The sequence below is a fragment of the Trachurus trachurus genome (genome assembly GCF_905171665.1).
Source record: "Trachurus trachurus genome assembly, chromosome: 17".
In the NCBI taxonomy this organism is placed as follows: domain Eukaryota; kingdom Metazoa; phylum Chordata; class Actinopteri; order Carangiformes; family Carangidae; genus Trachurus; species Trachurus trachurus.
The window spans coordinates 25,918,932-25,934,422 of record NC_139900.1 but is presented as its reverse complement, the minus strand read 5'-3'; the positions used below and the strand labels follow the sequence as shown (position 1 = coordinate 25,934,422).

Below are 15,491 nucleotides of genomic sequence, written 5' to 3'. Positions count from 1 at the left end.
ATACACAGCCACTGACCATAGAAAATACAAGAGAAAATGCTAAGGACTGTCCATGGGGACCAGATAATTGTCTGACCGAGCTGTTAACCAATCAGAGCCACTTGACACTAAAACACGATTCCAATGGTTTCCTAATAACTGGAAACACAAAAATAAACATACAGTGCCATGAAAAAGTATTTGTCCCCTTCTGGATGTCTTACTTTTTTGCATATTTGTCACACTTAAATTATTAAACTTATTTTAATATTAGATAAAGATAACCCAAGTAAACATAAAATGCAGTTTTTAAATGATGATTTCATTTTTTAAAGAAATAAAGCTACCCAAACCTACCTGGCACTGTGTGAAAAAGAACTAACTGTGATAACCTAATTTCTTTGAAAGCTGAGTTCAGTTTCACTGTCCACACCCAGGCCTGGTGAATCAAGAAATCACCTCAACAGAACCTGTTTGAGTGAAGGAGGCTGAGAGATCTCCAAAACCAAAACATTATGTCACAATCTAAAGAAAATTCAATAAAAAAAAAATAAATAAAAAAAATCATTTACCCCTTTCCCACTGGCCAAAAAACCCGTTTAAACCCGCTAACAATCGGCTTTTGGTGGCAGTGGGAAAGGCGCACCGAGCAAACGACTCGGCAAGCGACGCGGGTTAAAATCGCCTTTAATCGGCTCGGCTCCGAACGGCTTGCAGTGGGAACGCCAGACCCGCGTCAACCCGCTAATTTACGTGATGACACTGAACGTTACGTGACGCTACGTCATCGCGCCGGTCGCGTCTCATATCACGTACCAAAACAAAGCTCTGCTCCGCTCTGCTCTCATCCGAGACGGATCAAAAGATCAGAGAACACTGACCAAAAACGATAGAAAAAAAGAAAAGAAAAGAAGCGACAGTCTGTTTAACTGACGTGTTGTGCCGCGGACGTCCGTCATCCGGCCGCAGCAGACTCTCTGTCCTCCGCGGTCCTGGTGCTCCAGGTCAGCCAGCCAGAGAGTCTGCCTCGGCGGACGGACACTCCGCGGCGGGCGGCTGTGGCATGACTGTGTGTGTCTCTTGCACCGCGGATGAGAGCGGGGCAACTGGTTTATGCTCTGTCTGATCCCTCAGCGGGGGGTCAGACTCGGCTCATTTTGGTCAATGGGAAAGGGGCCAAATGCCGATTGTTAGCGGGTCGACCCGCGTTTAAAAAACCCGCGTCGACCCGCTAATTTTAGTGGGAAAACGGCTAATGACATCTGTCAGTCTGGAAAGTGTTACAAAGCCATTAGGACTCCAGCAAATTACTGTGAGAGCCTTTATCCACTAATGCAGAAACCCAAGAGCGTTTGACCTTGAGGTCACTAACTGATGGCCGGACCTTCTCAGAGAGGATTTTCTGGTAGAGAGCAGAATTCATGGTTCCACCACATCATCATCTGTTGGTATGATGCCCTTTTTATGAGATGCTGTGTTAGTTTTACACCAGATGTAACGGGATGCACACACCTTCTAAAAAGTTCAACTTTTCTCTTATTAGTCCACAGAACATTTCCCCAAAAGTCTCGAGGATCATCAAGAATTTTTTTGGCAAAAGTGAGACGAGCCTTTGTGATCTTTTTGCTACGAGTACTTGTACTATGTGTGGTTGTAGGAATGTGTATTATTATTGTGTTGGGTATGGCTGTGGTATGTATGTGTGGATTGTTGTTTTGCACCTGCACTTTTGATGTCGTACTGTGGTTCGCTGGAGCCCCAAATCTTTAGAAATCTTTTAAAATTCCTTTAGACCGCAGGCGCGGCATGATGTGTTCCCGTTTGAGATCTCAGCCTACTTCACTCAAACAGGTTCTACTGAAGTGATTTCTTGATTCAACAGGTCTGGCAATGATCAGGCCTGAGAGTGGACAATGAAATTAAACTCTACTTTCAAAAAAATTAGAGTGTGGAGGATTTAGGAGAATTTATTGGGAGAAATGGAATATGATATCCATAATGAAGTTTTCATCAGTGTTTAATGTTACACAAGGGCCACTGTTGGTTCTCTTCCATGCTTGGAAAGAGGGAGGTAGAGGGTTTAAACTCACATCAGATGTCACTTAAAGGGTTAGAGGAGGAGTTTCTCCATCGGCAGAACGAAAAATTCCGCGACAATAAAAAAGTCTCATATTAATGTGGATGAATCTACGTTACCCACTTGTTAATGGGCCCATTTTCGATAAATATATCGTTTTGTCTCTATCGTTATTTTGTTATTATTAGTGGTGGCGGAAATGCTGGGCGAGCCGACCAGCTTTCTTTACTTTCGGTTTTGTGGCGAGTCATGAGAATAACGCCGCCAAATCGCCGTTTATGGTCGGAACTACGGCGGTATCTGATCGTCTTCGAACCTCTGACTTTAATTCTTGATGAATGAAAACATGAGTCTGTCTTGCGGCGGTCAAAGAATTTCACGGTGCGCGCAGCGGCTCATAAATGTAGTGTGAAAACGCTTCGCTTTTCCAAAACTCCTCGTTGTCCCTTTAACAAGTAGGGCAATTACTTTTCATTTAAAAAAATTAAATCATCATTTAAAAACTGTATTTTATGTTTACTTGGGTTATCTTTGTCTAATATTAAAATTTGTTTGATGATCTTAATTATTTAAGTGTGACAAATATGCAAAAAATCAGGAATCAGGAAGGGGGGACATACTTTTTCACAGCACTGTAGATACAAAGTAGCTAGCCTGAGGTAAAGAAGCGAGCTAATGTGTAGGTCAAAAACACCAGAGCAGTTAATGAACTATTTGTGTTGCCGTAGCACTGAATCACAGCTACAGTATGTAGATATTCAGCATATCATGACTGCCTTTGATATTACACTGGTCAACTATAACAGTATCATTGTTCTGATGCACTTTGTTGCTTCGCAGTGAAGAAATCTTCTTCTCACATGTGAACCAGAGCCGACTGAGCCACAGGGTGTCAAACTACAGAGTGTGCATCAGGACATCTCTGTGAAGAAACACCAGCTCAATGGAAGTGAAGATAGAAACAATCAGAGGTGACAGTCGTTAAGAGACCTACTTAGTCTGACATCCATCGAACATCCCAGTGTTGATGAAGTACGGGCAAACGATTGTGGTCTTGACGCCGTCTTTCCCTGTCGCCAGCAGCTCCAGACCCACTGACTCCGCAAAACCTACCGCTCCAAACTTACTGGCACAGTAGTCTGCAGGAGAGTGAAAAGGATCATTAGTTATCAGGATCAACACATCATTAAATACTTTGAACACTCTGCTGTGGTCGCTGGTGATTTCTCCCTTTACCCCTCAACTTATTCCTGAACCAGTTTTGCCATAATCCCTATAGTTTTAGGAGTAGGTTCATTACCTTTAATTGTGGGTGCAAGCTGTTTTTAGAACGGCGGGACAGAGACGTGAGCTCTGCATGGCACGTGGTATTTTCGCCTTTCCCTCATCAAACTCATCAAATACACAATCCAACAACTCCAAAAGACTCTGGTGGACGAGTTGTGATCTGCACATTCACCACGCTCTGAGATAATAACGGAACGTTACGACACAGTGTTGTTTTATCTGCTATAATGTGGGTAATGTTACATAATTATATGTTATTATTTCATAGCGTGTTGAATGTGCAGGTCACAACTTGTCCACCAGAGTGTTTTGGAGCTGTGATGGTATTTAGTTTGATGAGGGAAACGTGGAAATACCGTGTGCCTCCATTGCGTTTGTTGAGCAGCTCACGTCTCTGCCCTGCCTATCTGAAAACAGCTTGCACCGACAATTAAAGGTAATTAACCTACTGCTATGACTATAGGGATTATGGCAATAGGCCAATTTGCCAAAATGTTGAAATTTCCCTTTAAGACTAACCCGTCAAGAGAGGCAGCTGATACCATTTAACAGACGACTAGAAACAATGGGTGGATTATTTCTTTCCCATTGAAGCTGATAGAGGCTGTATGAGAGCCAACCTTTGAGACTACACCTGGAAACACAGAACGGCTGATGTAATCACTGTGTTTTGAGTGTAACTACCATCCGTCCATTGTCCAAACTTCTTAGACGGTATGTGCAGGGTGGTGGGGTCTGGAGGCAGATAGTGTGCTGTGTTAGGACTGTGGGAGGAAGCTGGAGAACCTGTAGAGAACGCACCCAGGCGCAGGGAGAACATGTAATCTCCACTAAGAGAGGCCCCGTTCAGTGTTACTTGTCTGAGCAAGTAAACAGAACTACAGGTCAATGACAGCAGCTGACATTAACACACACACACTGGGGAGTTATTCTTTTAGTGTCTGGAATTGCATCAGCTGTCCTCGAAAGTCTGATCATTCATACCCAGGAGAAATTGACCAACCAGACTGTCTAATCTGTTTGCTTAACACAGCACAGCTGTTAGTTACACTAATGATTGTGCAGCAGAGCTACATTTGTGACATAATCGGAGGTAAAGATGATAAGATATCACAATCTACATTACTAATATAGGTGAAAGGGTAACCTTGATAGTCAGTTGCAACATCAGCTCTGACGTGTAAACTCTGGTCATCCAGCTCTGACAAACCCTTCCCCCTGTGACAGGTTGAATGACCCCACAGGACGATTTACATGCTTTATCTTTTTAGGAAACAGCTCTATCTTAAAACTGACTTCCTAACACAACTGCAGAGTTTGGAAGCAGTTTCAACTATCTGCTGCACAGTATGGATATAATGGTACTGTATTGTTTGTGACAATGGACACTGGATAATAAGGATAAGTGATGCAGAAATAAGATGACAACAGTGTAGTGGCAGAGATTCAAGCTGCAGCACAGAGGTCAGATCTATGGAGAATCCCCCCTCCTACTGTCAGACAGAAGTGTTGAACCACAGCAGCAGGACTTCAGAGACCTGGATTATGTCACTAATTTAGAGAGGGAGTGCCCAAATTATTTCTGCTTCAACACTTGCTGGCTCGGGTGTCAGTGTGGATATTTCATTCAGGCTGTTTGTTTGGTTTGTGTTGAGACGTGGCCGGCCCACAGCTCTGAGTCACCGAGTCGGAGAACAGCTCCACACATCATAGCAGCGTTTCCTGCTGCCTGTGCGCCCGGAGCATCATGGGTAACAATAAACACCATTGGACACACTAATAAGATGAGAGTATTCATAGCCTTCAGTCTATTTAGTTCTACACTCAACGATCCATGTTCACAAAGTGAACACGTGTCTATTTGTCCTCCTCATGTCAAGATACTCCACATCTGTGTTTTGCATTAAGCAAACAGGTTTACTGATACATTAGAGTGCAAGCTTTGTACCCTCATCCATTAGATTGACGAATGGCTGATTTGGTATGTATGTATGTGTATGTTTGTAGGTGTGTGTGTGTGTGTGTTTCTCTTTAACATTTGTATTTGTATCTTAACATTTGTTTTTATCCAGTTGTAACCTACTCTTTATGTTTTTAATATGCACTGTGGCTCTCTGCGGATGAAGTGCCTCACGAAAAAATAAAGTTATTTGAGTTGAGTGAGATGAGAAACAGAATATGGAGTCCAGGGGTTTGCTTTTGGATATCAGAAGTAGCTCTCCCCCTGTTTTACAGCAGCTAGGTAACACAGTTCTGCTTGAAACAACTACACAGGCAGCCCCCGCCCTCCTTCTCAGCAAAGAGTCGTCAGTCTAATGAGTTTGTTTGTGTAAGACACATGTTGCCTGAGGTGGAGGAGGTACCAGTTTGTTTTTCAGCTCGTACAACCTCTGTTCTTTTAATTATAGCTACAGTAACAATAGATTGTTAGCTATAAAAGCTATAATACATATGCTGTGTTTTTAGGTTTGTCATATGTGTTGTTGTTGTTGTTTTTTAAGCTACTTAATGCTCTTTTAAATCGCCCCCTGTTGACAAATAAAGTGTCTTGAACTTGAACTTATAGAGTATACTTTATCTGTGTCCCAATTCAAGGGCCAGATCCTTCGGAGGACCCATCCTACGCGGTCTACAGAAGCACCTCTGCCGGCCACGTTACCGTTGGTAAATGGGGCGGTCTAGCCTTCAGAGCTTTTCCTGATTGCATCTGAACATCAGACATTTGAAAGTGGCTTCCAACACTTCCAACAACTCCTCAGCTGCTGGCATTAAGCTATGCGGCCAGTGTAGCCCTGCTCAGTGGGTGACCTTGCTTCCAAGCCGGCCACCAAGCGGGGCCACCATGGCTACAGTGTGGAGCCACCTCAACATTCCAATGGCTAGCATGCTAATAATTATTAACGGTGCACAAAGAATCCAGGGATACGGTAGGCCATAACGGATAAGTGCAGCGTGTCCTCCTAGAACAGGCAGGAGAAGGCCAGATTTGTCGGCCACATTTGGAGGAGCCCTCCAATTGACCCTTTGTCAAGGCCCCGCCTCCCACGGTTACTGTTGCTAGGTTGGACAAACAATGGTCACGGAAGGGTCAACTCCCATTGGAAACCATTGAAAATTAGGAAGAGTTAAATTGCTTGTAAGGAAAATTTGAATGAACTTATACATCAGAAAAATAATGTCCGTGATAGAGGACAGACGTGGCTCAATAGCGATTGAACGGGCATTACCTGACTTTTCCGAAAAGTGGGGGAAAATCATTGTTTTGGTCACTCACTAGCTAGTAGCCATCGACGCTAGCTAACGTTAGCTACAAGCTAACGCTTAATCTCCGCCGATCTCCCGTTTTTCCTCGTAAAACTTCACAAAGTTCAAAAGACATTAGCAGCGGTAATGTTACGTTTGCTAGATAACTTTGAAGGTATTAGATCTTCTCTGTCTATGAACACGACCAGAGAGTGGACTGGAGAATGAATGAGCTAAACACTTCAGTAATACAGCCAGGAAAAACGGGCTCACTTCTCATGAGGACTGCACAACAACAAACAAAACTATGCAGTTAACCCCTGACCTATGCCTACAGCTCCCCCTAGTGGACCACCCCCAAACCCTATTATTAAGCTCAACTAACAGAAGGTTAAAGTAATATGTTATACAGTAAACATAGGCTAAGTAGCCTATGTTTATTGATGTCTTAGGTTTGGGGAATGGGATAAAAATGACTCCAGGAATACGTCCAGATATCGTGAGTTGCTATTGCAGGCACCCCAGGCACATTTTAACCATATTGAAAAAATATTAAGTAGTTTTTGCCAAAAAATTGCTGTCTACCTATCTTGTTTCATAGGGTTTCATTCCAGAGTTGTCCAACCTTAGAATGTTGTGCAACATGTGACATGGGGAGAAGCGCTCTGATTGGTGGATCAGCAGACCAATCAGAAGGCCAACAAAGGGTCAATTGGGACAGGCCTTGTCGCAACGCTGTAATGTGATTGGTCTTTAAAGGTCCAGTGTGTAAAATGGGGAGGAAACCATGGCATTTGGCGTTCCTTGAAACTTGCTCTCTGGCTGGATATTCCCTTTCGCTACCATACAAACATGGCACATACCATTAATACACTACAATTTTTTTAATTATTTTTTAGCAGCGCTGTTGTTACAGGTGATGCACACGCAGACGTCCCTGTACGTTTGTCGTCTGACCGTCTGTCACTGGACTGCGCTGCAAAACTGGCACATACTGTCAGTAACTTCTTGCTGCGAAATGACTGATATGATTGAAGGCACGAGTGTAAGGGTGTATTGACACCTGTTTAGTGCGCACCCTGGTGCGCACCAAATGTTAAAATGATACATTGTTTCATTTTTCAGTTAGTGCGGTTGCGTTCACACCTGCTTTTTGTCACTCGGGACCAAACTTGGAGAACGTCATGTCTCCATGACTACCGGCTGGAATCTGGAAGCGCTGATTGATAAAACTTTCATGATGGAGACTCAAGTAGGGCCGGTTGTTAGTAGCTCTGGTCATTTATTTCTATATTGTTTGCAGTATAACTCTGTTTGCTACTTCCGGCTGGTTTCCGGTTGCGTTCACCCAGCTCGGTCCCGTTAGTTCCCGGTTAAACGTTAAACACGGCGGACCTCTGCTGCTGCAGCTCGGTAATCAGCTGCTCTGCGGACCCGAGGGACGGACGCCGACCTGTCCGGTGCGGACTCAGCGGACACGCACCGACCGGCCGCCCCGCTGCTGCTGCTTCGTTTGTGGGGACAGAGCTCCGCAGGACCGGAGCACCGGGCGGTCTCCCCGCTGCGTTAACCCGTTGTCAACGACTACGGGAGCCCTTTTAGCTCAAACGTGTTGAGTTCGCCTGGCAGTTGGCTCGCACCAGAGTGCGGTTGCTTTCACACCTAAACTAGTGCGCACCAGAGTTCGGCTGGAGCCGAACCGAGACCACCTCCTCAGGCCGCACTAGTTTTGGTGCGCATTAGAGTGCGATGTGCTTTCACACCAACCCAAACTGGACCAAATGTAGTGCGCACCAGATTTAGTGCGCACTAACACTGCAGGTGTGAATACACCCTAAGTCTGCATGTGTCGACAAGCCCCCATAAGTTGATGACATAAGGAGCTAAAAAAATATTAATCAATAGTATTAATCAGTCAAAGTTCAAGAACAAGTAGACACACCAAACTCACCCCCCTCCCCTAAGGTGCCTGAGTAGGCCAGCCCTCGTTGGCCTCCTTGTCTGTTGACCCTGACTGAGCCACATGTGCACGGACTCCTTGGCATCAAACCCGTCAAGACCCCCCACCCCCCTCGAGGCCAAAAAAAAAAGTCTATTGATCAACAATCAATCAATAATCATTTCCGTTTCGGAGCCTCTGTGCAGCGTTGTTCTGCAACGCGAGTCAACCTGCTTCGTTGCCTTGTGATGATTTGAGTACCGCTGCTGAGACCGCGAGCATATTATGGGATGCTTAAGGTTTGTAGCGGTAGCGAGCCGTCTAATAAAAAACTGTGTGTCCCCTGTTGTTTCACACGGAGCTCTGCTGTGGAAAGACATCTCCCCCGAGATGTGGAGAAGAGAAACACACATTGGCCAATCACAGTGGTCATTAAAAAAAAAAATCTACAAATTTACTGGTCGCTCATGCGCGAGTAGATAAAAAATTTACTCGCACTGTCTGAAACTTTAGCCGCAAAATGCGACCATTTAGTCGCAGTCTGGAGCCCTGTCTAAAGCAAGACCATTGCTATATGTATATATAAAAGAAGAATTATAAGGCTATGAAAAGCAAATTTTTTTCATTTCTTATTTTATAGCGATTATACACTTATACAAATATATTCATAGGTAGTATATTCAGATTTTGCCAATAAACCTTGACAATTATTACACACTGGACCTTTAAATGTCACCTCTGAAGGATGCAGCCCCCAGCTTTTGTTTTAAGTATTAAGCCCACTATAGTATTCATTAAGTCAGTCACACGAGTGGTGACATACATGATTAGATGAAGAGGACAACACACACACACCTGCCAATCCATTGACTCCAATGAGCCCTGCAGAGCTGGCGATGCTGACCAGATGACCGTGATTGTTGGCAATCATTGCAGGAAGGAAGGCCTTGTAGGTCTGAGCGGAGAGAGGCACACAACAAATAAACCACAAGACAAAACGCTCCGTATGTCGTTGGGTATTCTGCACATTGTTTAACTTCGTGAAAATCTAAAATATTCAAATTAAAATCATCAGAAACCACATGGCTCTATGGCGACAGCAGGCGGCCCGCTGTCTGTTGACTCACTGACCCAGAAGTGGGCCATGGTGTTGACCTCCATCGTCTTCTCGATAAGGGAATCGGGAGCATCCATGAACTTCTTTCCTGTCACGATGCCGGCGTTGTTCACCAGAATGCTGACGTCGCCCACTTCACGCTTTACCTGCACACAGCAGAGGAAAAAACTGCCTGTCATGGAGGATGAAATCTAACTGTACAACGACGAGATAATCTGAAGAAACTGACTGTCAAGACATGTCTGTGCCCAAAAATTCTAACTGAGGCAGATGAAGCTGGAATTGATTCAACAAATCCATCTCCGTTTGATAACATTCAGTCATTGTGTCCTTCCTGTGCTATATTTTGTTTCCTCTGGTTTAGGAGAGTTTTTATATTAGTTGAACTGCTGCTCTGAATATTCTGAAAACATAGTCATGGGTTTGTTGAAAGTCACTCTGCTGCAATATTTGCAAAGCGCAGGTGAGCTTTTTAATTGTTATCAAATTAGTCAGAATGAGCATTACCGTAATTAGTAGGTAATGTGACCTGATCCTTTATTTACTGATGAATCAATGTGATCAAGAAGCAGCTGTGTGTGTCTGTGAAAACCTTCAGGCTGCACAATGAAGTCAAACTCCTGAGAGCTTCTGTCTAAGATTAGCATCTGTCTTGACCCCGGGGCATAAAACCACTTCTGTCTTCACAGCTGTCAGTTAATACTAAACATGGGTGGAGGTGAGGCGTCTGCCGTCTGCTGTTTAATCTCCGACAGGGCATGATGTTGTGGTTTGGCTGGAAGGCATCTGAAGGACACTCACCTCAGTTCTTATAAAAGCTACTGATACGTCGAAGCTGCAGATTCAAGCAAATGTGAGTTATGATGCTAGTCCATGCTAAAGTTAAGAAAGTGTGTTTGCGGCCAGTGGTTCAGATCCTGGTTTCCAGCCGTTACAGCGCCAGCACACAATTTGGATATTAGGTCAACAAAGTGTGTTTACACAACAGTTATCCCGCCCCCGCCTTAAGGGCGCACACACACAGGCACAGACACACAGGCACAGTGGCACACACACACACACACAGGGAAATATGGAGCTTTATAGTATGTATGCAAACTAGACCTGGGCCGGCCCGACCAGACGTGCTGGTTCAGGCTGAAAACATATAGAAATGACTCGGGTTGGGGTCGGGACTCGGCCTTCCATTTATTATAGAAAACACATTCACGTTGTTTATAGTGAAATGCACTGACTTGGCGCTAGGGCTGTCACTTTTTATTCAATATTCAAATATTCGTTTGAACGTGGGGTGAAAAGTTCATATTTGAGCGGTAATGACCTGCATAGCGCCGGGGACCGTCAACCGGACGTGGAAGCGCCGCGAATAGCGATCGCGTCAAGCTGGGCAGGAAGTCAAACATGAAACAACGAGAGAACCCGGTCAATTTTCAAAATAAAACACTGCGATTGTGTGTGCTGCGGCGGCGCCGTGGGGGTGGGTTGGGGGGTGGGGGGTTATTCTAATTTATCCGAACAAATTACTGGGGCATTCGATATTCATTAGAACCTAATTTTTCTAAAAAGTGACAGCCCTACTCGGCACTGTTCATTTCAGTGATGATTGTCTGCTAACAGAAGAATGTAAGAGTGAATTCAGTAAGTTTCATCAGGTTATCATGGTTGGTGGAGAAGAAAATCTATTTTTACCATTATGTCATCATCCCTGTTATTATTAAGCCGGACTCACAAACATTATTTCTCAGCCCGAACGCGGCCCAAAAAAAAAAGACAAAGCCCGTGGTTCGACCTGACCTGACCCGAGTTTTTAGTTTTCGACCCGAACCCGGTTTAATTGGTGCCAATAAAACTTCTAAATGAACACAGCTCTGTATTCAGCTCTTTCCTTCAATTCTTACTCTTTTAACAAGAATGGTTTTGATAGTATTTTCCATCTTTGCTGAGCAGAAGATTGGTCCAAAATTAAATAAAAGTCTGTCCCATACAGACGTCTGTCTCAAATACAAGGGTCAGTTTAGCAGTTGAAGCAGTAAAAGCCCTGGCTGCTATTGGAGAATTTACAGTGTACATGTCTAAACTTGTGTGTAACTGTCAACACTTAACATACCTTCATGATAACAGGTTAGAATTACATAGTATTACTACTAATACTTTTTTTTCTTTCTTTTCTTTCTTTTTTCTTTTTTTTGTCCTTTACATGTGTTTGTGTTTTTGGTTTTTTATTATGTTATATGTTGTATTATCTTGTGTTGTATGTTGTGATTTGTGACAGTGGAAGGCTGTGAGTTTGTGTTACTTCTTTGATGAGCTTGTCTTGTTGTTGCAAAACGAAAATTAAAAAGAATTACACAGTGAGGCGAACACAGTGCAGTGCAGCCTGTTGGTGTGAGCGGTGCAGGCTGAAGCTCACCTGGTCGGCCACTCTGTAGACCTCGTTCTTGTCGCTGCAGTCACACAGGTAGGAGTGGACTCTGCTGGCTCCGCTCTGCTTGGCCAGTTTAGTGGTTTCCTTCATGCCCTCCTGGTTGATGTCCCATAGCACCAGCACGGAGCCGAGAGCCGCAAACTCCTGAGCCATGAGGCGGCCGATCCCGCTGCCCGACCCCGTGATCAGCACCACCTCGCCGGCTACGTTCTTCTTCCTCATGGGCACGAAGAAGTAGATGAAAGACTCCACATTGTACCAGAGGGACAGGAGGAGGACTTGGAGAGTTTCCAGGATGAAATTCATGATGGATCTGGGGCAAAGGGAAGGAGAGAGGAAACATTAAGAGAGGAATGTAATGTGAGAGCAGAGTGAAGTGAAGTAACTCTCCATCGTTGCTCACATGATGACCAAGTAAAAAGGGGAATAAGAATATGGATGTTTAATGGATCCAAGACAGCACTGAAGTTCAGTTCAGTCCAATTTCCAAATTCAATTACGATTATTGAGATCTCGATTCGATTACCAACCGATTTTCGATCATTGTTTTTCAATTTGACAATTGACAGTAACAGTAAACCAAAAATACACCACAAACTTATTGCACAATTCAAAAATAATCAGCTGCTGAATTACTTAACTTCTCTTTTATCGTGTTACTGCACCTTTAATTTGTGTAGTGTAGATGTAACTTCCAAATTATAATTTTTTTAATGTATTTTCTATATATTTTTTTTTTACAGAAACGAATGTCCACACTTGCAAATAAATGTCCCTAGTTTGAGTTTTTTCCTACAAAGATGTAGCAAATGGAACTTTGATATGAAGACAGACGATGCAAACACACATTCACATTCAGCAACTCCACCCAGAAAGGCCCAGAGTATCTAGCCTACCCCTTAGCCTTCTTGTTGAGAGGCAAGAGTGGTAACTAATCGCAGCATCACCATGCCACACTAGCTATTTGTGTCAAACTACAGTTTCAGAAAACACCACTACAATGATATCAAAGAAACATTTTGCAGGATTAAGTGACATCTGATGTGAGTTTAAACCCTCTACCTCCCTCTTTCCAAGCATGGAAGAGAACCAACAGTGGCCCTTGTGTGACATTAAACATTAATGAAAACTTCATTATGGATATCATATTCCATTTCTCCCAATAAATTCTCCTAAATCCTCCACACTGGACCTTTGAATATGAACTGTTCAACCTGCCACGTATCCAGAACACCAGATCACTCTTCATCTAGGCAAATCATTTGACAAATGACAAATTTGCTGGCAACAAATTTCCGTTGATTATCTTATCATATCCATTAGCCTAATCTTTACACCACTGGCTTGAACTTTATACACAGTTCTCTAAAAGTGTATTGCATATGCATAGTGAAATTACTTTTTAAAGTTAACAATCAATATACAGCAGCATGCAAAAGTTGGGGTAAAACATTATGTTAAAGTGAACAGTTCATCAAGCGGAAGATGAAATGATCTCCAAGAGACATAAAGTTACACATGAAACAATCTTTTGCAATATCAGTGTATTATTTTAGTTTTCTACAGTTTCAGAGTGAATAAGGGAAACAAAGCAGCAGCCTGCAAAATAATGAGAAACCCAGGAGACTTGAGCTCTCAGAAAACTTTGACCAAGGTATCAGACAAGAGATTTACCATTTACACACTGTGATAGTTTCCAGTCAGTTTGAAAATGTAAAAGATGAAGATATATGTACAGGGAATGTGTCATGTGTAATCTCATGCCTTTTGGAGATCATTTCATCTTCCACTTTCCACTTCAGTTAACAGAAATCAAAGCAAGCCTCATCTTGATTAGCTCATAGGCTAAGTGTAACGTTACGTCTAATTTACGTGGGTCATGTAACGTTATGACGAGAAAACCGTTAGTACACGGCTGAATGCACAGGAGTGACGTAAACTTTACACAAGTGAAACTAATAACTAATTAAAATATCACTGTCTTTAGTTTGCAGAAACTAACTCGCCGATAGTTCGGTCACTTTTAAGACTAACTATCACCACATAACAAAGGTCCCTTTAACGGTTATCACTCGACTAAACAAAACAAGTAATGGTGACCACTTCACAAAAACAGGAAGTTAGGGATATTTAACGGACTCAGTTTAAATCATAGACTTATAAATATGTCTATGGTTTAAATAACCGACATAGTTTCTAACTTACCACGACAACACGAGTCTCGCTGAGCTAACGTTACCGACGTTTTACCAGTCTGTCCCCGCTGCCCCCATCAGCTCTGCCCGAGACCTTTGCTCCCTTTCAGGCTAACGTTACGACACACACGGTGCTCTGACTGCACTACTCACGGCTCTTTCATTTCTCATCGATGAGGAGACAAACCGACGCAGACAGAGAGTTAACGTTCAAGCGGTGGACGTAAAGTTACCGTGTTCGTGTTGGTGGAGCAGCGTGCGGCGGCCGGGCGGTGCTGGGACTGTTGTCCTGGAGGAGGCTCGGCTGTTTGTGTAGCCTCCGGGAGTTTAAAAAAAAGAAAAGAACAGATGTCAAATCAGACCAAGGATGTAGGCAAAGCGTCGCTCAACGGGGTAGAGCCAGAGCCGGCAGCGTCACGTGACGTAGAGCCAACCTCCTTCGCCTGGAATTGTGGATCTTGTAGTGTGTGTATGCGCCTCCTCCCGGTTAATTGAATGCACTTAGAAGTCTGAAACTACCGTAACTATAGGCTAAAACACACATAGTTGACAGTGACACACAGTTTGTATTATGAATATAAACACCAAACAGACAAGAATAAACAAAAACATTATATCATTTTTGCATACAGTTGAATTTCTACATTAGCCTACTGAATTTTATCATAGGGGCCTACCTCAGTTGATGTGAGGGTCTACGGTATGTTGTTATGATGCCATGTTTTTATTGTACGGTGGATTGAGACCATGTACCATGGTGATTTTGCAATAATAAATTGATTGATTGATACAGGCTGCTGTAGTGATAATAACATTTTTTCTGAAACACTTACAGCAATGTTTTTCTTTGCTATGGCAAATTTAATTTAACATGGAAGCACAAAAACAATTTAAGAATAAAATAAACAAGACTTGTATAATCACAAAAAAGGTGAGGGAAGGCGATTTTATTTGTTTATTTCACACACCAGGCAATTCAAAGTCTTCTTCTCTTTTTTTTCTCTCTCTCTCTCTCTCTCTCTCTCTCTCTCTCTCTCTCTCTCTCTCTCTCTCTCTTTCTCATGTCTGTCCCTTCTTCTTTGTTTGCTGCTTTCTTAGCCAGGCCTTGCTTGGAAAAGAGATTTTTTTTTATCTCAAGCAATCTGCCTGGTAAAATAAAGGTTAAAAAAGTGCTTTACAGAGGCATACGAATACATTAAAATCTAAAACAGAAAAATACATTTAAAAGA

At 43.2% G+C, this 15,491-nt stretch overlaps 1 protein-coding gene across 2 annotated transcripts in view; it reads right to left on the bottom strand.

Moving 5' to 3' along the window:
- Positions 1–14,641, bottom strand: part of LOC311000888 (epidermal retinol dehydrogenase 2-like) — a 56,318-nt gene extending 41,677 nt beyond the window's left edge. The window contains exons 1-5 of one of the 2 annotated variants that reach the window (XM_083991762.1): positions 14,496–14,641; positions 12,053–12,380; positions 9,657–9,788; positions 9,381–9,480; positions 3,051–3,195 (exon numbers count right to left, since the gene is read on the bottom strand). In XM_083991762.1, the coding sequence (XP_083847888.1) occupies positions 3,051–3,195; positions 9,381–9,480; positions 9,657–9,788; positions 12,053–12,373 (698 nt within the window). In that variant the 5' untranslated portion in view covers positions 12,374–12,380; positions 14,496–14,641. Of the gene's footprint in view, positions 1–3,050; positions 3,196–9,380; positions 9,481–9,656; positions 9,789–12,052; positions 12,381–14,272; positions 14,406–14,495 lie in introns of those variants that run through there. The other variant, XM_083991761.1, reaches the window with a different exon arrangement.
- Between the last annotated feature and the right edge of the window lie 850 nt (positions 14,642–15,491).